The sequence below is a fragment of the Pseudophryne corroboree genome, chromosome 9 (assembly GCF_028390025.1).
Source record: "Pseudophryne corroboree isolate aPseCor3 chromosome 9, aPseCor3.hap2, whole genome shotgun sequence".
Lineage (NCBI taxonomy): Eukaryota > Metazoa > Chordata > Amphibia > Anura > Myobatrachidae > Pseudophryne > Pseudophryne corroboree.
In genome coordinates, this window is record NC_086452.1 from 153,946,136 (window position 1) to 153,967,755 (window position 21,620).

Consider the following 21,620-nt stretch of genomic DNA (forward strand, 5'->3'; position numbering starts at 1 on the left):
GAGAAGCAGCCCTACTCTCTGAATATAGGTCCTGCTTCTTAGGCTACTGGACACCATTAGCTCCAGAGGGATCGTACACAGGATCTCACCCTTTGTCGTCCGATCCCGGAGCCGTGCCGCCGTCCCCCTCGCAGAGCCGGAAGACAGAAGCCGGTGAAAGAAGCAAGAAGACTTCGAAATTGGCGGCAGAAGACTCCAGTCTTCACTGAGGTAGCGCACAGCACTGCAGCTGTGCGCCATTGCTCCCACACTACACCCACATACTCCGGTCACTGTAGGGTGCAGGGCGCAGGGGATGGGGGGGGGGGCGTCCTGGGCAGCAATTAGGACCTCTTGGCAAAAAGTAGACATATACAGTTGGGCACTGTATATATGTATGAGCCCCCGCCATCATAATGTATAAAAACGTGGGACAGAAGTCTGCCGCTGAGGGGGCGGGGCTTCTTCCTCAGCACTCACCAGCGCCATTTTTTCTCCACAGCTCCGCTGAGAGGAAGCTCCCCAGACTCTCCCCTGCAGATACACGAGGTGAAAAAGAGAGGGGGGGCACATAATTATGCGCAAAAATCATTATTACAACGGCTACTGGGTTAACACTAAGTTACTGTGTGATTCCTGGGTTTTATAGCGCTGGGGTGTGTGCTGGCATACTCTCTCTCTGTCTCTCCAAAGGGCCTTGTGGGGGAACTGTCTTCAAAATAGAGCATCCCCTGTGTGTGTGGTGTGTCGGTACGCTTGTGTCTACATGTTTGACGAGGAAGGCTATGTGGAAGCAGAGCGGGAGCAAATGAATGAGGTGTCTCCGCCGACGGCGCCGACACCTGATTGGATGGATATGTGGAAGGTTTTAAATGATAATGTTAATTCCTTACATAAAAGGTTAGACAAAGCAGAAGCCTCAGGACAGTCAGGGTCTCAACCCGTGCCTGATCCTATGTCGCAGAGGCCGTCAGGGTCTCAGAAGCGCCCACTATCCCAAATTGTTGACACAGATACCGACATGGATTCTGACTCCAGTGTCGATTACGATGATGCAAAGTTACAGCCTAAATTGGCTAAAGCCATCCGTTATATGATTATAGCAATAAAGGATGTGTTGCACATCACAGAGGAAACCCCAGTCCCTGACAAGAGGGTTCATATGTATGGGGAAAAAAGGCAAGTGGTGACCTTTCCCCCTTCACATGAGCTAAATGAGTTATGTGAAAAGGCTTGGGAATCTCCAGATAAAAAACTGCAGATTTCCAAACGGATGCTTATGGCGTATCCTTTCCCGCCAACAGACAGGTTACGCTGGGAATCCGTCCCTAGGGTGGACAAAGCTTTAACACGCTTATCCAAGAGGGTAGCCCTACCGTCACAGGATACGGCCACCCTCAAAGATGCTGCGGATAGAAAGCAGGAGGGTACCCTGAAGTCCATTTATACACATTCAGGTACCTTACTCAGGCCAGCGATAGCATCGGCCTGGGTATGTAGTGCTGTAGCAGCATGGACTGACACCTTGTCTGAGGAACTGGATACCTTAGACAAGGATACTATATTAATGACCCTGGGGCATATAAAAGACGCTGTCCTATATATGAGAGATGCTCAAAGAGACATTAGCCTACTGGGCTCTAGAATAAATGCAATGTCGATTTTCTGCCAGAAGGGTCCTGTGGACTCGGCAATGGACAGGTGATGCCGACTCAAAAAGGCACATGGAGGTTTTACCCTACAAGGGTGAGGAATTGTTTGGGGAGGGTCTCTCGGACCTGGTCTCCACAGCTACTGCAGGAAAGTCAAATTTTTTGCCATATGTTTCCTCACAGCCTAAGAAAGCACTGTATTACCAAATGCAGTCCTTTCGATCACAAAGAGGCAAGAAAGTCCGAGGTGCGTCCTTTCTTGCCAGGGGCAGAGGAAGAAAACTGCACAACGCAGCTAGTTCCCAAGAACAGAAGTCCTCCTCGGCTTCCACTAAATCCACCGCATGACGCTGGGGCTCCACAGGCGGAGCTAGGCCCGGTGGGGGCGCGTCTCCGAAACTTCAGCCACAAGTGGGTTCACTCCCAGTTGGATCCCTGGGCAATAGATATTGTGTCTCAGGGATACAAGGTGGAATTCGAAGAGATGCCCCCTCACCGTTACCTAAAATCGGCCCTGCCAGCTTCCCCTTTAGAGAGGGAAATAGTGTTGGCGGCAATTCACAAATTGTATCTTCAGCAGGTGGTGGTCAAAGTTCCCCTCCTTCAACAAGGAAAGGGTTATTATTCGACCATGTTTGTAGTACCGAAACCGGACGGTTCGGTCAGACCCATATTGAATTTAAAATCCCTGAACATATACCTGAAAAGGTTCAAGTTCAAGATTGAATCGCTCAGAGCGGTCATTGCAAGCCTGGAAGAGGGGAATTTTATGGTGTCTCTGGACATAAAGGATGCATACCTTCATGTCCCCATTTATCCGCCTCATCAGGCGTGCCTCAGATTTGTGGTACAGGATTGTCATTACCAATTTCAGACATTGCCGTTTGATCTCTCCACGGCACCGAGAATATTTACCAAGGTACTGGCAGAAATGATGGTACTCCTGCGGAAGCAAGGGGTCACAATTATCCCATACTTGGACGATCTCCTCATAAAAGCGAGGTCAAGAGAGCAGTTACTGATCAGCATAGCACGCTCTCTGGAGGTGTTAGGACAGCACGGCTGGATTCTAAATATCCCAAAATCGCAGTTGATTCCTACGACTCGTCTCCCTTTCCTGGGCATGATTCTGAACACAGACCAGAGGAAGGTTTATCTCCCGAGGGAGAAGGCTCAGGAACTCATGACACTGGTCAGAGACCTGTTAAAACCAAAAAAGGTGTCGGTGCATCACTGCACACGAGTCCTGGGAAAGATGGTGGCATCATACGAGGCCATTCCATTCGGCAGGTTCCATGCGAGGACCTTTCAATGGGATCTCCTGGACAAATGGTCCGGATCACATCTTCAGATGCATCGGTTAATCACCCTATCCCCCAGGGCCAGGGTGTCTCTCCTGTGGTGGCTGCAGAGTGCTCACCTTCTAGAGGGCCGCAGACTCGGCATTCAGGACTGGGTCCTGGTGACCACGGATGCAAGCCTCTGGGGGTGGGGGGCAGTCACACAGGGAAGAAATTTCCAAGGCCTGTGGTCAAGTCAGGAGACTTGCCTTCACATCAACATCCTGGAACTAAGGGCCATATACAACGCCCTACGTCAAGCGGAGTCCCTACTTCGCGACCTACCGGTTCTGATTCAGTCAGACAACCTAACCGCAGTGGCTCATGTAAACCGCCAAGGCGGCACAAGGAGCAGAGTGGCGATGGCGGAAGCCACCAGGATTCTTCGCTGGGCGGAGACTCACGTAAGCGCACTATCAGCAGTGTTCATCCCGGGAGTGGACAACTGGGAAGCAGACCTCCTCAGCAGACACGACCTACACCCGGGAGAGTGGGGACTTCATCAAGAAGTCTTCACACAGATTACAAGTCGGTGGGAACTGCCACAGATAGACATGATGGCGTCACGCCTCAACAAAAAGCTATTGCGCCAGGTCAAGGGACCCTCAGGCGGTAGCTGTAGATGCCTTGGTGACACCGTGGGTGTTCCAGTCGGTCTATGTATTTCCTCCTCTTCCTCTCATACCCAAGGTACTGAGGATAATAAGAAAAAGAGTAAGAACAATTCTCATTGTTCCAGATTGGCCACGAAGGACTTGGTATCCAGATCTGCAAGAATTGCTTACAGAAGATCCGTGGCCTCTTCCTCTAAGACCGGACCTGTTGCAACAGGGACCCTGTCTCTTCCAAGACTTACCGCGGCTGCGTTTGACGGCATGGCGGTTGAACGCCGGATCCTAGCAGAAAAGGGTATTACGGAGGAGGTCATTCCTACGCTGATGAAGGACGTAACGGCTAAACATTATCACCGGATATGGCGAAAATATGTTTCTTGGTGTGAGGCCAGCAATGCTCCTATGGAGGAGTTTCAGCTGGGCCGGTTCCTTCACTTCCTTCAGTCGGGAGTGGATTTGGGCCTGAAGTTAGGCTCAATTAAGGTCCAGATTTCGGCCCTTTCCATTTTCTTTCAAAAGGAGTTGGCTTCTCTACCAGAAGTTCAGACGTTTGTGAAGGGAGTGCTGCATATTCAGCCTCCTTTTGTGCCTCCAGTGGCACCTTGGGATCTTAACGTGGTGTTAAGTTTCCTGAAATCGCACTGGTTTGAACCACTTAAAACGGTGGAGTTGAAATATCTCACGTGGAAGGTGGTCATGCTATTAGCCTTGGCTTCGGCTAAGCGCGTGTCAGAATTAGCGGCTTTGTCACATAAAAGCCCATATCTGGTTTTCCATATGGATAGAGCGGAATTGAGGACACGTCCACAATTTCTGCCAAAAGTGGTCTCATCCTTTTATATGAACCAACCTATTGTGGTGCCTGTGGCTACTCGTGATTTGGAGGATTCCGAGTTACTAGATGTAGTCAGGGCTTTGAAAATTTATGTAGCCAGAACGGCTAGAGTCAGGAAAACAGAGTCACTGTTTTTATCCTGTATGCATCTAACAAGCTTGGTGCTCCTGCTTCAAAGCAGACTATTGCTCGCTGGATCTGTAACACGATCCAGCAGGCTCATTCTGTGGCTGGATTGCCGCAGCCAAAATCAGTGAAAGCCCATTCCACTAGGAAGGTGGGCTCTTCTTGGGCAGCTGCCCGAGGGGTCTCTGCATTACAGCTATGCCGAGCTGCTACTTGGTCAGGTTCAAACACGTTTGCAAGGTTCTACAAGTTTGATACCCTGGCTGAGGAGGACCTATCGTTTGCTCAATCGGTGCTGCAGAGTCATCCGCACTCTCCCGCCCGTTTGGGAGCTTTGGTATAATCCCCATGGTCCTTATGGAGTCCCCAGCATCCACTAGGACATTAGAGAAAATAAGATTTTACTTACCGGTAAATCTATTTCTCGTAGTCCGTAGTGGATGCTGGGCACCCGTCCCAAGTGCGGACTTCTTCTGCAATACTTGTATATAGTTATTGCTTAAATAAGGGTTATGTTATAGTTGCATCAGGGTTTATCTGATGCTCTGTTATTGTTCATACTGTTAACTGGGTAAAGTTATCACAAGTTATACGGTGTGATTGGTGTGGCTGGTATGAGTCTTACCCTGGATTCCCAAAATCCTTTCCTTGTACTGTCAGCTCTTCCGGGCACAGTTTCTTTAACTGAGGTCTGGAGGAGGGACATAGAGGGAGGAGCCAGAGCACACCAGAATACAAATTCTTTCTTAAAGTGCCCATGTCTCCTGCGGAGCCCGTCTATTCCCCATGGTCCTTACGGAGTCCCCAGCATCCACTACGGACTACGAGAGATAGATTTACCGGTAAGTAAAATCTTATTTTTTTTTTTTCTACCGGCCAAACTGACAACTACCGCATTTGCGGCATACATAGCTCAGCCTTCATACTCCTTTTCATACTTTAAAACATCTCCCGGGAATTTTGGAATTCATTGTTGGGCCTCCCCAAGCCCCCAAAGGGATCAAGGTCTGCACTCTGGGCCACCAAAGGGGTTTTGTTTTCTTTTTAGCCACACCAAGGCTGTTTGGGGGTTGCTTTTGTTTGTAGAAGGTGTCTGCTTTATATCCTAGATTTGTGGGTAGTGAGGTCCTGACAAGTTGGAAAGTTCTTGGTGCTGAGATGCTGCCCCACAGCCACCAACATATGTCCTGGCGGGGATGGTGCCATCTGGCCAATGTGCCGTGCAATACATGCATACCTCTTGGCATTCAGGCAAAAAAAAAAAAAAAAATCTGCTCCATTTTAATCTTGTCGGACCACAAGACTTTCTGCCACACCTATGCAATGCTGTAGCTTCTATGTAGCGTTTCAGGCAAGGACATGGGCTTTTTCAGCAAGTTTATTTTTCTAGCTACTTTTAAAACATGCAGCTCTTAAAAGCCATGAGTACTATATGGAAGATTGTTGCCTGTGAGGATTATTCTCCATTGCAGCCAGTGACTTCTGTAGGTTCTCCAGTGTCACATTTGGCTTTGCAGTAGCTTGTCTGGCTACTGCATTTGGACAGACTGTAGTGTCATATTACTTCCATTACTATATAATAGACTGCAGTGATCTTGCAAAACATTTATTGCTGTTGTAATAGTCTTGTGCCCTACCCCAGATTCCCCCTTACTCATTTCATATCTGTACTACATTGTAAAACCTAGGGATTGTGTTATGCATTACATTAGTGCAGATTTGGTTTGCAATTACCAGTACACCACAAATCCCTTTTAATTTCTGTTACTCCTTTTATAGTAACTTGTTTACTCCTTTTATAGTAACTTGTTTACAGGGTTCTTGTTTGAGTTTTTTTTTATTCTTTTGCAAAAATTATGAAATGTGTTCAATCCTAACTACTTTTTCATGACACTGTGCATATATGTGTGCACAATCTTTTACATACTGTAATGCGTACATTGAAAATGTCATTGATATTACATAAACCCTTCTCACACCAAGCGTCTCTTTCGCTCTAAGAGACCGATTCAATTGTTTTGGGCATCCAAAAAATCCTGTCTAAACGGGACTGTTTAGATGCCCAAAAGGTTGTCACAATGCAATTGATGTTTGGGTGCCCATGCAGATCACATATGTCGTACCCAAACAGAAAGGGTTTAGCAGCATAAAACTGCTATACTGTTCTAAAATTCTGCTTTGGGTGACCAAAGGGCCAATTTAGCACACACTTCTTCTCGCACCTCAAAAGGCTGCTGGAAGAAATGTCAGCCCAGTGGCTACTGGGTGTCTAAACGGAGCAACAATTGAATTGCTCAGTTTTGCACTCCCTAGTGGTAGAAGCGGGGTAAAATAATTGAATCGGCTCCTAAATGTGCGTCTTATTTGCACAAATAAAACAACTCCCTGAAAGCAATAAAACTACTTTGTAACTTGATGCGTGACCTATGCGCAAATGAGTCAGCACTTTGTATACAGATTCAATGGTGCAGCGTCTGCTGCTTTTTCTCTTGTCGTTGTGCTTCATCCACTACTTTGTGCTTTACATAGTCTCTTGTATATGTAGTATATCTAATCAATGTTTCATTTCTCTCTACAGTAAAACTGTTTATTGTGAGTTCTGGTCTTTCATCCATCAGACATGCTGTAGATATGGGTGAGTCAATATTGTATACTAAGAAAATTAACAGCATTGAGGGACATGGCCCTCGCCTGATTAAGGGACAGTTTGTTTCCATAGTACTGTGTGTAACTATATACTGCCTGCAGTCCATATAGATCTACACTGTGTGTGTGTGTATGTATATGTGTGTATATATATATATATATATATATATATATATATATATACATACATACATACATACATACATACATACATACATACATACATACATACATACATACATTCATACATTCATTTTTCAATAGTGACCACTGATGTTTCTATAATGGGTGCAGTGTGTGTACTGCACCTGAGTTCAGGGGGGACCCACACTGCACACGCTGCACCCATTTTTGGAAAACTTACCCCTCCAGAGTCCCACGCTGACAGCAGCGCTGTTAAGTCTGTGAAAATGGCTGCTGTGCCATTTTCAGAGTTCTGCGCATGTGCAGTAGAGAAATCACTGGGAAAATGGCCACCGTACACATGCGCAGTAGAGTCTGAGCCCTCTAGTGCACAGACTCTCAGCGCTGCCGGCAGAGAGGAGGAGGCTGCACATAGGCGGCCTCTTCTCTTAAAGCGCCCCTGAAAGTGGCACTATGTGAAGGTATCCGTTCAGATGGTCGACAATGTTAAGGTCGACCACTATTGGTCGACAATGACATGGTCGACATGAGTTTTTATTTAAAAAAAAAAAAAAATTTGGAACTTTTTCATACTTTACGATCCACGTGGACTACGACTGAAAACGGTAACCTTGCCCGAAGCATGGCAAGCGAAGGGACGCGGTGCACTAATTGGGGTTCCCCGTCACTTTATGCAGAAAACGACACCAAAAAAAGTAAAAAAAACACACAACCTCGTGTCGACCATTTTCATGTGTCAACCAATTGTGGTCGACCTTAACATTGTTGACCATTCATACCGGAACCCTATGTGAGCCAGAGGCATCTTTTGGCTAAAAAAGAAAAAAAAAAAGTTTTGTTTTTATTTGTGTGTGAACTATGGATTGTCGTAAAGTAGTGTATTTCTTTTCTTTGTATAAGGAACCAACAGTAGAGTGCACAAAGTAGTGGAATGATTATTTGATGAAAGATGCATTGCTAAACCATGGTCTGGTCACTAAGGAGTAAAGGACCTAATTCAGACTGGATCGCTGCAGCGATAGCAGTCTGAATCCCTCTGTGGAGTGCACGGGCACACCCCAGGGAGCCCAGTGAGATGCTAAAAGCTGTCAGTCAGGCAGAGGCGGTCGTGGGGCGGGAGGAGGCATGCCAACGGTGTTAGAATACCGTTGGTGGGGTGCGGTCCGGACAACGGAGGCGTGTCCGGACCGTTGCTGGGGAGGGGGCCGTGGCAGCAGGCTACTCAGTGGGCGCAAAAGCATCACCGCTGTGCGATGCTTTTGCACCCTTGCGGGAGGGTAGGGCCTGACGTGGGGCGGACTAGCCCTGCGCTGGGCGTCCGCCCGCATGTCTGAGAAAATGATCGTAGATGTGTTGAATTTAGCACATCTACAATCAGATCTGAATTACCCCCAATATCCCAACTGATTAAGGAACTAGTTTCTCCAAGGAGATATGTTTGCATGCCAGTTTGACATTGGCGTCAAGGCTTGTTTAGTGACCTAGAGGGACATGCAAAGAGCAGGACTCTGAGACTACATTGAGGGCATCTTTGAAGTCAGATTTAGTACAATAAGGTCTTAATGTGGGGAAAGTTCCCTCTGCTCAGGAGGTCTGCACGTTACAGACAGAAGTGCGTGTTTTCCTGTGCCTGCTTATTCCTGCTTGCATTATTTTGTCTGGCCAGGTTCTGTGTTTAGCTCCATGCTTAAATTATTCCTCAGAACTTGTGAGTTACTATTTGCGCACAGTTTTTAATGGACGTGCTCATAAGTAAGAGCTGTAGGGCTCTTATTTTGGATGCTTTCCTTTGTGCTGTAAAACAGAGCTGCAGGCCTGACCTCACTTGAACCCAGACTGGGGTTTTTTTTTCACTTAAACCCTAGTGTTCACAGATCTGGAAGTGGTGATGTAAAGCACATTGAAAATAAACCGCTATTTGGCAGGCCATGTGGCTGGCTCCAGCACTAAAGGCTCAGGGAACAGATCAGTAAACATGTGTTGTTAACACTATATACAAGTTCAGATTCCATAACACTCTCCGCTGCCAAGAGGTCTACAAACTGGGGCGTAGAGTGAGCCCTTGTGTAACCAGATGCCAAGCTGGGAACAATGGTGTAAACCGTTTCCTAGTAACCCCATCAAACGGGAATGAGAGACTTTTGGCACTGCATGAGTTTCTGGGCTACGGGTTCCATGATGCTCAGTTCTCTATTTACTAATGTACACAAGGCTGAGTGAGTCATAGGTGCCGGGCTGCCATTTTGTTTCCACCATAGACTGACGGTGGATTTGGCACTTAATATTGAATTAGTGAATATTTTGATGTAGAAGTAATCACTATGAGCGCACATGCGCTGCTGCTCTGTGTAGTCCTGCTGATAAAGCTCCGCAACTGAACTGCTAGGAATCTGTTTGGCTGTGTCTGTTGTTCAGGCTTTCCTGTGTCTCTTTTGTTAGATCATGTTTGTGTTACTCAGAGGGCGTGAACTGGGGTTGTCCTCATCTGACTTTGTAGGAGAAATGTGCTTTACATATTCACTTGAAAGGCAAATTTGCACTTTGGAAGCAAGTACAGAAAACAAACGAGTGCTGGGGAAAAACTATTTGTTTCACAGTGTTTTTTTTTTTTTTTTTTTTTTTTTTTTTTTTTTTTTTTTTTAAATCACAATTTCTGAGCATCGTAGATAGAACATTTTATCAGAACACATTGCTACAGATGTGTTGTTGATTTGTACTTCTCCAGTTAATAAAATGGGACCATAACAGTATATTATCAAAGGGCAGATTGCCAGCGTGGGTAACTCCAGTGTGTAAACCCTTCTTAATGTTTAACTTTGAAAGTTACTTGTACACAGTATTACCAGTGTCTGTACACACTTGATTATTGTGCGCGTCCGCTTTCCTGCACTCTGTATTGGGTAACATTATCCTGATTAAATAAAACAGGCTAGTAGCTGCTGTTGTAAAATGTGCTCACAATGGGGGTTATTCAGAGTTGTTGGCAATTGGGCAAAACCATTTTGCACTGCAGGTGGGGCAGATATAACATGTGCAGAGAGAGTTAAGGTCAATACACACGGAGCGATATAGCTGAGCGATTTTTGACTATATAGTCAAAATCTCTTAGTAAGTTAGTGCATATCGCTCTGTGTGTACACAGCTAGCGATGTGCGTCCCCACCAGGTCGCTATCACTACTAAAAATAGACTGTGCAGGCAAGTCAATTTTGGCTAGGTCGCTGGAAAAGAAAAAGCATCCCCTTGCTTAAATGAGTTAGCCAAAATCACTGGTAAAGTTAGTCAAAATCTCCTACTGCCAGTTCAAAGGAAAACGCTCAGTCAAAATCTCTCACAGTTAAAATCTGTGTGTATGCACCTTTTAGATTTGGGTGTGGTGTGTTCAAACTGAAATCTATTGTGTAAAAATAAAGCAGCCAGTATTTACCATTCACAGAAACCATATAACCCACCCAAATCTAACTCTCTGCACATGTTACATCTGCCCCGCCTGCAGTGCAACATGGTTTTGCCCAATTGCTAACTCTTTCGGTTTGCTAACAACTCTGAATACCCCCCTATATCTCAAAACTTTAGCAGACCCAACGGAATACAAATGTGTCTTCACTTTAAAACCCTTAAAGGCCAATACACACTGGGCGGGTTTGAGCTGAAAGCTGCTCACTTTTGGTGTGTTGAGCTGCTTTCAGCTCAAAGCCGCCCAGTGTGTATGGCCAAACGATGAGCGCTGATGCACGCTCCTGCTTCATCGCTGGTAGCCGCCGTTCATCTACTGGTATTACCTGTAGATGAACGACGGGGTGAGCGACTTTCCTGCTATGGAAAGCCGCTGATATCACTGGGCAGCGGGGAAAAGCGTTCAGTGTGTATGCGCTGAGCGCTTTTCAGCCCAGCGATGTCAGCGATCATCGCTGTTCGTACACGCTGGGCAAAAACGGACCTTAAGTTCTGCAGTAATGGCTTTTAATCTTCTGTGCCTGATAATCTAATTGTGTGTCCTTTTATTGGTTTTCCTCTAGCATGTTCCACTCTGGATGTTGCCCAATTAGATTCTGTGATCATTGCACCACCCCCTCTGGAAGATGGAGTCATTCTCACCTTGGAGCATTTACAGCCTTACTGGAGGGAGCTGGAACGTCTTGTCCAGGACAATAAAGTTGTTGCAATAGGAACGTCTGATTTAGATAAACCGCTCTTGGAACAGCTTTACCTCTGGGCACAGGTGAGGTGTGGCATCACGGCTGAAGATGGGACATGTTTCTTTTGAGAACACTGCAGTAAATTCAAATGTGGAGTTGATCAACCAGTTAGTGAACAGTGCCTGCCGCTCTGTATACCAGAGCAAGTTGTGCCTTGTATGTTGCCAAATAATGTATAATACATTGTTATCTTTTAATAGAAACACAATATATGAAATGAATCAAGTATTGCCAGGCTTTTTTACTGGCAGCCAGAAGCTGTTGGGTGGAGTAAATTTGGCCTGTGTTTTTCATTACCAGCATGAAATAATGGGAGGTGCAAGTTTTCGTGTACGAAATACACACTTTCAGGGAGAGTCGGGAGAAATGCCTCGGCCATGGCAGCCTTTATGAAGCTAGACTGTTACATTTTTATTCCCAGTTTCAGCATAAGTTTGTTTTTCACAAGCAAGCAGCAATTATGAGCCACAAGTAAGCATGATGAATGCACGGGTATGCTAAATGTTTTCCCTCTCTTTTGCAGATCAAGCCAAATAGTAACCAGGTGAATCTTGCATCATGCTGCATAATGCCTCCAGATCTAACCGCTTTTGCAAAGCAGTTTGATATTCAGTTATTAACACACAGTGATTCGAAAGGTAAGTGAGCAACCATGATTAGTGTGTTTGTCAGTCCGCATAGATACGATTTTCTATAGCATGGGGCAAGTGAGTCACTTGGATGATGCCAATGCTGGGTACACACTGGGTGATATCAGTACCAGGTCGGCGATTGGGATTGTGTGCACCCGATGTATCTGATCTACATCGTTCACAGACATATTGCGTCAACCCTGCAGCACAGCCAGTGTCTGGTATAGCTGCAGATATATCTGTGCATCTGACTGTGTGTACAGATGGTCTGCCAATCGCCCGTTCCCTGGCTGCATGGACAGACATCACAGCTGGCTGGGCAAATTCTAATGCCCACCCAGCTGTGATGTGAGGACCAACATATCGAGCAGCCAATTGGTAAGTGTTTATGCTTCCCTGAATCGGATGCTTGGTCGGCCTGACACAGGTCTTTTGTCAAGTCAGCTAGATGTGTACCCAGCTTATAGCAGTATGCCTAATGACGCAGATGTGGTTGTTAATACCGGCTGACTATAGTTTCCTGCATTACAAACAAATTTATAGTGTGACTGCATCATACCACTGTTCTGGACTGATGCAGAGTAGTAATGGATTGTTGTCCAGTATAAAAGCTATATGTGGCCACCATATCTTGCTGCTAGGGGTGCATCAATAATGAGTACAGCTGAAGGCAAGATAATCTAGGATGGTAAGGCCATCCGTTTTCAGATGGAAAAGATAGCCTGTTATTTCATTTTTACTTATGGGCATACAGTATTTTCTGCCACTTACCCATAATTGGAAGTGGCTATCTTGCTCGTTCTGCCAAAGACAATTGGAAGTTGTTGCTCTCTTATGGAACAGTGGCTAAACTTATAATGAAACCTGATTAAATGGTTTCTTTGTCACTACGCAATAACTTTGGTTAACATCTTAGACTTGGGACTGCCTGTGTTTTACATAGCCAACCATCCAAAATATATATATGCCTGAATTGAGTGCTCTTCTCTAAATTTTCTGTATTCACAAAGTGCAGTGGGCACAGTCAGTAGGCATTCAGCAACGTCCGTTTTCCCTACAACCCATAGGGATGCGTATAAAATGAGGCTACCACAGTTATCGGAGAGGTGTGCGGCTAACCCTAGCCAAGCTTTGTATTCCCCCGAAGTACCAGGTGTCCAATTCATGTGTAGTATAAGTTCAGTGCCTGCAATACAGCAAAGTATACTTATCTAGAGTGTAAATAAAAAGCAGTGCCCAGAGGTAGAAAATGAGCATGTGCTTACACACACACACATCAGGCAGAGCTTTACAGAGGACATTCACATCCATCCCTGCCCAAGTGGAGCTTATAATCTTTGAGGAAGATTTATCAAAACTTGGAGAAAGATAAAGTACCAACCAATCAGCTCCTAGCTGTGTTTGAAAAAATGGCACTTAAAATGCACGGTCCGGACATGCCATTTAATGGAGGAGATGGGGCCCTCTGGATTTCCACTGTCCCCCTGTGGGCCAGTCTGACTCCCCAGGCTGGAATAAAATCCATGAGACCTGTGCTGTGAGGCAGTAAGGATATCCACCATGCTGGTAGAGCAATTATTCAGAGGGCTGTAGCCAGACACTATTCCTACAGTTGACTAGTAACCTGTGTTTTCTTATGTTTTTCTTGTATGATTTCCCGATCTACATTTATTTATATATATATATATATATATATATATATATATATATATATATATATATATATATATATATATATTTTATTTTATTTTTGTTGACCACAGAAATTCTGTCTGAAGAAAGTTTTCAAGAAGCTCTGAGGGAAGGTGTCCAGGGAACTCAAGTGGATGGATGGTCACCAGAGTGGATTCTGCGATACTCTGTCATTGTTAAAACACGAGGAATCATAAAATCGAAAGGCTACATTGTGCAGGCTAAGAGGAAAGCTCCCCATTAACGCCCCAGGACTTCTCCACAAACCGCAGACCTGTTTTATCAGACCCACACAGTTGACTTTGTGAATGAGACGAGATACTCTGAAGACTAATTTACTGAGACTCTCGATACCTGTGGCTAGATCAATGTTTACAAACTGGAGTCTGTGCGTGGATGAAACCGAAATAGAGATAGCAATAACCAGTGCTTGTCTAAGGGACCACCGTGTTGCTGTTTAGATCAATAGGTGCCTCTGTTTAAATTGCTGTTTAAAAGTTTTTAAGAAATGCAGTTTCTTCCTTGTTCTGGGTGTGCATGTTGCTTGTAACATCTTACGTGACGTGCTAAGTGGAGGATGCAGTTAATATCCTGGCTGTCGAGGGGACTTGCTGCCAGCATTCCGACAGACTGGATGCTGTCTGCTGGGATAGCGTATGTATTTCCTAAGTGGTTACCTAACAAATGTGTTATGGTAGCTTTAAATGATGATACCGGGAATTTGAAAAGACGGTTCACTATATCTTCACTACAGAGTGGGTTGTAACGTTAACGTCTGCCTGAAATTTTTCAAAAATAAAACAAATACAATAGAGATTACGAAAGGAGTAGGGCGGTAATCCTATAAAAAGATCTTCTAAACACAATTTTTAAACAAACCTTTAGGCATTCATTACTATACCATGCACATATAGTAGCCCCCAGTCGCACCATCAGAGGGCGGAAACTTTCTAGTGCTTCTTGGAGTCTTCGTGGTCGTACAATCCAGCCCTTGGTTGTAAGGGTTCAGTCAAATGGTTCAGAGGAAACAATTTCTACATTTTATAGATACTGTTCAATACCGCTTTCATATACAATGGTTAGTCAGGATTTATTGTATTGTACTTGTCTATTCAGACCTTAATCTTATGACTAGGACTGGGAAATGAAGATATGTCTTCCACTTACTGTTCATCTTGATGGCTTAAAATTGATGGTTTTCATTTTATTTACATTACAGCCTTTACTTGGTGGCATTTAATAATTGTTAGTCACTGCTGTGTGGTTCCAAAGCCAGCTTCATGCCAAAGACCTGTGTGTGTGTGTGTGTGTGTGTGTGTGTGTGTACACCTCTTCCATCATTTTGAGAATGAATCCTGTTTGGTAATCCTGGGCTTGGTGTAGGCAGGATCTTGTCTTGCCCTCTGTGTGTCTTTATTTTTCAAATAACATATTCTGTGTTCTCATAACAATTCCATGAGTGTTGGTATATACTGTGTGTATGTATGGGATATGGTATAGTAGGTCACCATTTATAATAACATATTCAAATTAAGCATATAGACACTGCTAGAATGTCAACAAACAGTCTGATGGTCTAGCAGTGTGTTACCTGGTCCTGTGCAGTGATGTGACGAGTGGCATTTTGGTGCGTACCTCCCCTCCTCCATCCCTAACTATTCCACTATGACCAATCATCATCTCCACCCCCTATCCCTGTAGCCTCTAACCTCCCCTAAGTACCTAACCAGGGTCTGGTTTGTAATACCGGCGGTCAGGAGGCCGACGGCAGAATCCCTGCGGCGAGTGCAGCGAGTCCCCTGTGGGCTCACTGCGCTTCGGGGCCGATGGCGAGCTTTGTTTGCCACACTATTATATTCCCTCTCGGGTGGTGGTGTGGACCATCACTCGAGTGGGAACTCAGGGCTTTGGTTGGGATTCCGCTGGCTGTCGGGATTCCAGGATTGGTCTGCTGACCGCTGGGATCCCGACAGCCGGTGAATTAACTGCACCCCCCTAATCCCTCCGTCCCACAACCTAAAGCTAATGTTGACATTCAAAGAATATAGTGTTTTCAGATGTTGACGTGTGTGTGTGTGTGTGTGTGTGTATGTAGGAGCGTAGCTAGAACCTTGTAGGCAATATAGCAACATTTTTGAGGGGCCCCCTGTTCCAGTACAGAGAGACGCTTCTCTGCAGCAAGTATTTAATGTTATTCCCCATAATAGAGCCCTAGTTTATTTTATGAACCATAGTAGTGCCCTACTTCAAGTTGTCACATTGTAAGGAGGCCAATACAGTACCCCATATTTACATTCTGAATTACAGAGCCCCAGTTCATATTATGCCACATTACAGAGCCCCCAGTTCATATTGTCACTATTACAGTGCCCTAGTTCATCTTATGTATCATTATAATGCCATACAGTTAATTTTCATCAAGTTACAATAAGCAAGTCTAGGGATGTAACTAGATATATTGTAGGCCACAAGGCAAATGTTTGTATGTATTGCCCAATGATGAAAAAATTATATAACATGTAACTTTGAAGGTAGGCACCTCTCAGCTCTGGGCCCATAGCAACTGCACTCCCTGCACCTATTGCAGCAACACGTGTGTGTGTGTGTGTGTGTGTGTGTGTGTGTGTGTGTGTGTGATTTTTTTTTTTTTGGTGCTCCTCTCCATTCTCACTATGGAACTACATAATGAAAACTAAAGTTTGTTCTCTGACAACCACAGGGTATGCCAATCAAGCTGTATTATTAACCGTACATGACCCGTACAAAAAAAAAATCGCTCTAAAAAAGCTTTGCTTTAAACCTCGTTTTATTAAATGTTCTTTTGGCAGTAGCAAAGTCCAGAAAATGAACTGCTGTAATCTGGGAATCAGAGCTGACTTGATACGTGTGCGTGGCTGTTGCATGCAGAGATTGGAACTCACATTTCAGACTGAGAATAATCTATTTAGGAGAGATTTACTTGACAAGGGCGAATTTAGCCTCTAAAGACAGAACCATGATGTAGGTATAGCTGTGTTGCAAAATGGTGAAAATTTATGGGACACTGACTGAAGTATATGCCAGTTATTAAACATTATGGATCCTGCACTGTGTGTATTACAATGTTACTGTTTTAAAGTTGAAATTATCATGTTAGTAATGTTAATAAGGGTAAAACTATTTAATTTTAACTATGTTGTGGAGGGTTATGCTGTAAATAAACATTGTTAATTACAAGAGTCGTGCCACTAAAGAATTTTAAGAAATTTGTGTCATTTTATTATGAATATGTAATATTATGAATGTTTGTGTGTATTAAACATACCCTGCTTATGTGGTAGAATCTAACGAGTTGTAGACTCTCTCTTGATGGATTATTTGTAAAGCATTTTGAAGTGGACCTATTGCAATAAATACACTTTCCATAATCTGTGTACATTAGGTTTTGCTCTGTTAATTTTTTAAGTGATCAGACCTTTCTTGATATAGTAACCAGACACTTTGCTCTGCTGCTTTGACGACTGAAATAAAACCGTAATTTATACTTGATCACTTTAAATACCTAAACTGATTAATGGCTTATTCATCTTTGTATAAAGGATACCATTAACATTTTATCATGGTGACTGGCCCACTTCAAACAAAATGTGTTTTATTTTTTTGTATATTTAAGTGCTTAAAGGTCATTTTAGAGCTTAAATACCAATTTGTTCCTTTACAACTATTATTTATTTACACGATAGTACAGCATATATTTGCTTGCTCTTGACAGGTCATATAATTGCATAGAACTATCCTTGAACGTAATGACTAAGGACTAGTATACCCAAATTATTCCTGCACCAATTCTCTGCTGTCTTTTCTGGTTGGTGAATGCATCTGAACTTGCACTTCAAGTAGAGTTTACTGAACCTTATGAAGAAATGCCATCCGTACACACGAGCATTCAGTGTGAACTTTGGACACTTTTTTTTTTTTCAGTGCGTTACTGTAATCCATCCAGAATTTAATCTGAACACGTGTACTCACTCTCAATAAGGTCCTGCGAGTCTTATTTAAAATGCCATTAAAGTTATCTGGGAGTACACTGGCGCAGACAGAGTGTTCATACCTTTTTAATTGCACATGATTTTGAGGTGAATCACTCAGTGTAATTACACACTTGCTGGTGCAGGCCTATCTGCAGAACCGATGCCTCATAATTACCCAGGCATCCACAAACTGTCATGTTGACTAGATGATAAACTATACAATCTTTGTTAGTATATAGTGTGTGGTTAGAATTGCTTGGGAATTATCCTTTCTGAAAGTAATGTTTTCAGTATTTGTTCTGTAACTTTTTGCATATTTTCTGTTTAAAAAATTGTATGCTTGCCCTAGGATGTGTGGATAGTGCAAATACAATACAATGCCAAGGCTATCACAGGGTGTAAACTTAAATATTTGTAAATGTTCTGTATATGTTTTCAATGGTAGATTAACTTTCAGGATTTGTGGCCCTTTTTTAAAATAACATGATGGTCTTAGGAGTAAGCAGTTGGACATAGAAGGATAAAAAATCAACCAAGACAGCATTGCTAAATTGCTGGTGACATTGTCTATTGTAGTTTTTTTTTTTTTTTTTTTCCTTTTTATGCAGTTATAAATTTTATACTTTTTTTTTTTTTTTTTTTTTTTTTTTTTGTCTATCACCTCTGTGCAGTTATATGTTCCATATAGATCACTGAGTATTGTGTATGTAGACTAGATATACCGAATTCTGTTATCGCACTCATTGCTTGTTTTATTTTTTATATTTGTGGTAGGAACGTTGTAATTCCTTTTCCTTTGCTTCCTGTTACCTGGAATAAATGAACGCTGGAACGTACATCTGTGTGGCCTAGTCAAATCAATATTTTTTTAAACTGCAACTTCACCTACACAATATTGCCTGAACTGTTTCTAAATTAACTAATACTCAGCACTTAATGCCCAATTTTCCAAAACACTGATGAACCTGCAGCTGTGTAAAAGGGACACCACATCCCAAAGCAGAAAATATCAAATAAGAAAAAAAACACAATGCTGGTACCACAGTAAAACTGACTTTTTCATTTAAGATCAGACAAGATCATTAAAAAACACAAATATATAATTACCAGCCGGTATGCATTCAAAGTTTACCTATTAATATGCCACTAGTTGCTTCAAATAGATGGGTTAGTGTATTATAAAGTTCCAACAGTAATTTAAGATGTTAATTGCTGAATATTATAATCCAGAAAAAAAAACTGGTATTTGTAGTGTCATTACACGTGGAGAGCCACATATGACCAAATTCTTTAGCATATGTAAACCAGAGGCATGCTGGTACTTATAATTCCTCTGCAGTTTAACAATCTCTATTATATATAAACACCAGAGGCATACACTCATTCTAGACTGCCATAACTGCACATTATGTTATGACGTCTCTGTATGGGAACACAGCTAAGGAAAGCTTCACAATGCACATGCTGGAAATGCATACTGCATATCTGTGGGTCTGTGACTTACCCCAGTGTCTGTCCACAAAGCCTGTGATTGTGTTGGAACACAGTTGGGTTCGATATGTCGGTAATCAAAATACTGATTGCGGCATCCTGAAGTTGAGAATTCCGACAGGAGGAAGGTAAATCAACTTACCTTCCACCAATGCCCCAACCCCCCCCTTCCCGCAGCTTAAACCTAACCGTCCCAACCACAGTTTAAACCTAACCTCCCCGCCGGGATTGTGTCCTTCGTGTTGGGATTCCGGCATCCGAATTTTGACTGTTCCCGAATGGAAGAAACTGGCATTAAGCCCAAGTCTTTCAGCAGCAGAAAAAGTTGCTGGGTCAGTGTGATCTCTCTGTGGTGCTTTCTCAGTGCCCTCTGGTTGCCGCTGCTGCCAGCAGCGCTTCTTGCTGGGCATTACCGTGAGCGATGCATTGCCCAGGGGGTAGGGATGGACATCAGAAGCCCGTCATCGAATATTTTGATGCAATAGTAACTGAACATCACATCAAAAGAATGATAGAAAAAATATATATTTTTGTATGTGCAAAAAAGCTGTTGGCGCGTGTGCAAAACTTCTGCAGTGTGGCCTGCCAGGGATGGGATTGGGGGCTGGACCCAGAGTAAACGTCGAAACACCATCAAATGTTTACAATTCGATGACAGCAAACATCGGAATGCTGCCATCAAAGGGTAAAAACAATCAATTCAAAAACATTGATTTCAACCGTAGCGTTCCGATGGCCATCCCTACCACGAGTAAACTGGTGCTGCCACTACAAAGTGAATCTACCCCCTGGCCAGCAGGTGGCACCGCTAGGTGGTGCCCCTGGTGAGCGCCATCCTGGCCAATGGGTACATAAGCCTCTGACAATAAGGTCTAAATAACATTTATTGTGCAGGTTTTAGTATGGTATGGTAGTGGTCCTCAAATTTATATCCAGTTCATTGCCTCCTGCAGACAATATGTAATTAAAATGGTGATTTATGTGTTATTTGAAGTTCACAATTATTTCTTGGAGGTGAAACTAACTTTACAAATATAAAATTTGATAATTTACATGTAACAGTTTCACAGTATCAACCAGAACTGCCTGAGCAAGCTGATCTGGTTCAGTGGAATGCACAGGATTTGAACATCAAGTATGGTGTGTGGCTTCTGGAGTAATGAATTTATTGCATCTTACCATGAATGGGCCATGCAGCTTATCACAACAGCACATGATCCTAACCTCCTCTCTGGTGGCTCCTCATCACAAGATGCTAAGGGACCCATTTCCTTCACAGTAGCCACTCTGTGTGAAAGCACCAAATGAAGAGAAAGCAGCAACAGGTAAGTGACCCTATGGGAGTGACGGTGTTCCCTGCTTCAGGACCTGCTCCACATGGTTAAAATACTCAATGTGACACCTGATTAAAAAGGCTATGTGCCACAGCAGTGGATGGAGTCTGATAGCAATGGTTTGTGTTCCATAATGCCCATGTGACTGGGGCGGGCACTCAATTTTCTTTTTCTCTGAGCGCCTTCAGAGCAAGTCCAATTTTTTTCCTAAAATTTGTTATTTTTAGGACAAGATTTTGGGACTTGTTTTTGAACCCATAAAACCCTCTCCACTAATGATCAATTAAGTAATTGAAAGTTTTCAAGCTTAATTAGTCCAAAATTAGCATCTCCTCAAGCCCCTTTCAGACATATCGAGAATACTGGATTCTGCCAAACTACCCGAGACTCGCTTGTCTGAAAGGCACCAACGCGGATCACAGTCCTGTGTCGGTGCTCCTGCTATTGACCAGAGTTTTTCCTGGGACTTTCATCCCGAGTAGACAACCTGGGTTAAGTCTGAATAGTGCGACCTGGGATTTTACTCCCACGTTGCTCCTAGAAGCCTCTGATAGGCCATTTCAGGCGGCCTGGAGGGGGCAGGGCATCCTGCTGTAGATGTATTGAAGCAGCCGGTGCACCCTATAGCTACAGAGACTCTGCTGTGTTGTAAGGTCTGGGGGTTAGAGAAGGGATGTGTGTGTATGACATGTATGTGAGCAGCATGGCAGCCCTGGCTTGTAGAAATACCAGCAAAGACTCTGCTTATGTCTGAAAGGGGATGCAGTCAGATTACCTCCAATCAAAATCCCGACACCAATTGACCGATGGTCAAAATACTGACATTTAAAATACCGACAAGGTCAAAATACCGACATGAGTTTTTCATTATTATTTTTAATTGAAACTGACTTGTTCATACTTTACCATCCCAGTGGACCTGGAGGG

At 43.7% G+C, this 21,620-nt stretch overlaps 1 protein-coding gene across 2 annotated transcripts in view; it reads left to right on the forward strand.

Annotated features, from left to right (window-relative positions):
* GCLM (glutamate-cysteine ligase modifier subunit) overlaps positions 1-18,704 on the forward strand; it is a 45,676-nt gene extending 26,972 nt beyond the window's left edge. Inside the window, exons 4-8 of one of the 2 annotated variants that reach the window (XR_010186727.1) lie at positions 7,125-7,181; positions 11,355-11,557; positions 12,058-12,172; positions 13,930-16,858; positions 17,610-18,704. Coding sequence is in view for 1 of the 2 variants with exons in the window: in XM_063939863.1 (XP_063795933.1) it covers positions 7,125-7,181; positions 11,355-11,557; positions 12,058-12,172; positions 13,930-14,102 (548 nt within the window). In the remaining variant the exon portion in view is untranslated. Of the gene's footprint in view, positions 1-7,124; positions 7,182-11,354; positions 11,558-12,057; positions 12,173-13,929; positions 17,279-17,609 lie in introns of those variants that run through there. The other variant, XM_063939863.1, reaches the window with a different exon arrangement.
* The last annotated feature ends 2,916 nt before the right edge of the window (positions 18,705-21,620 follow it).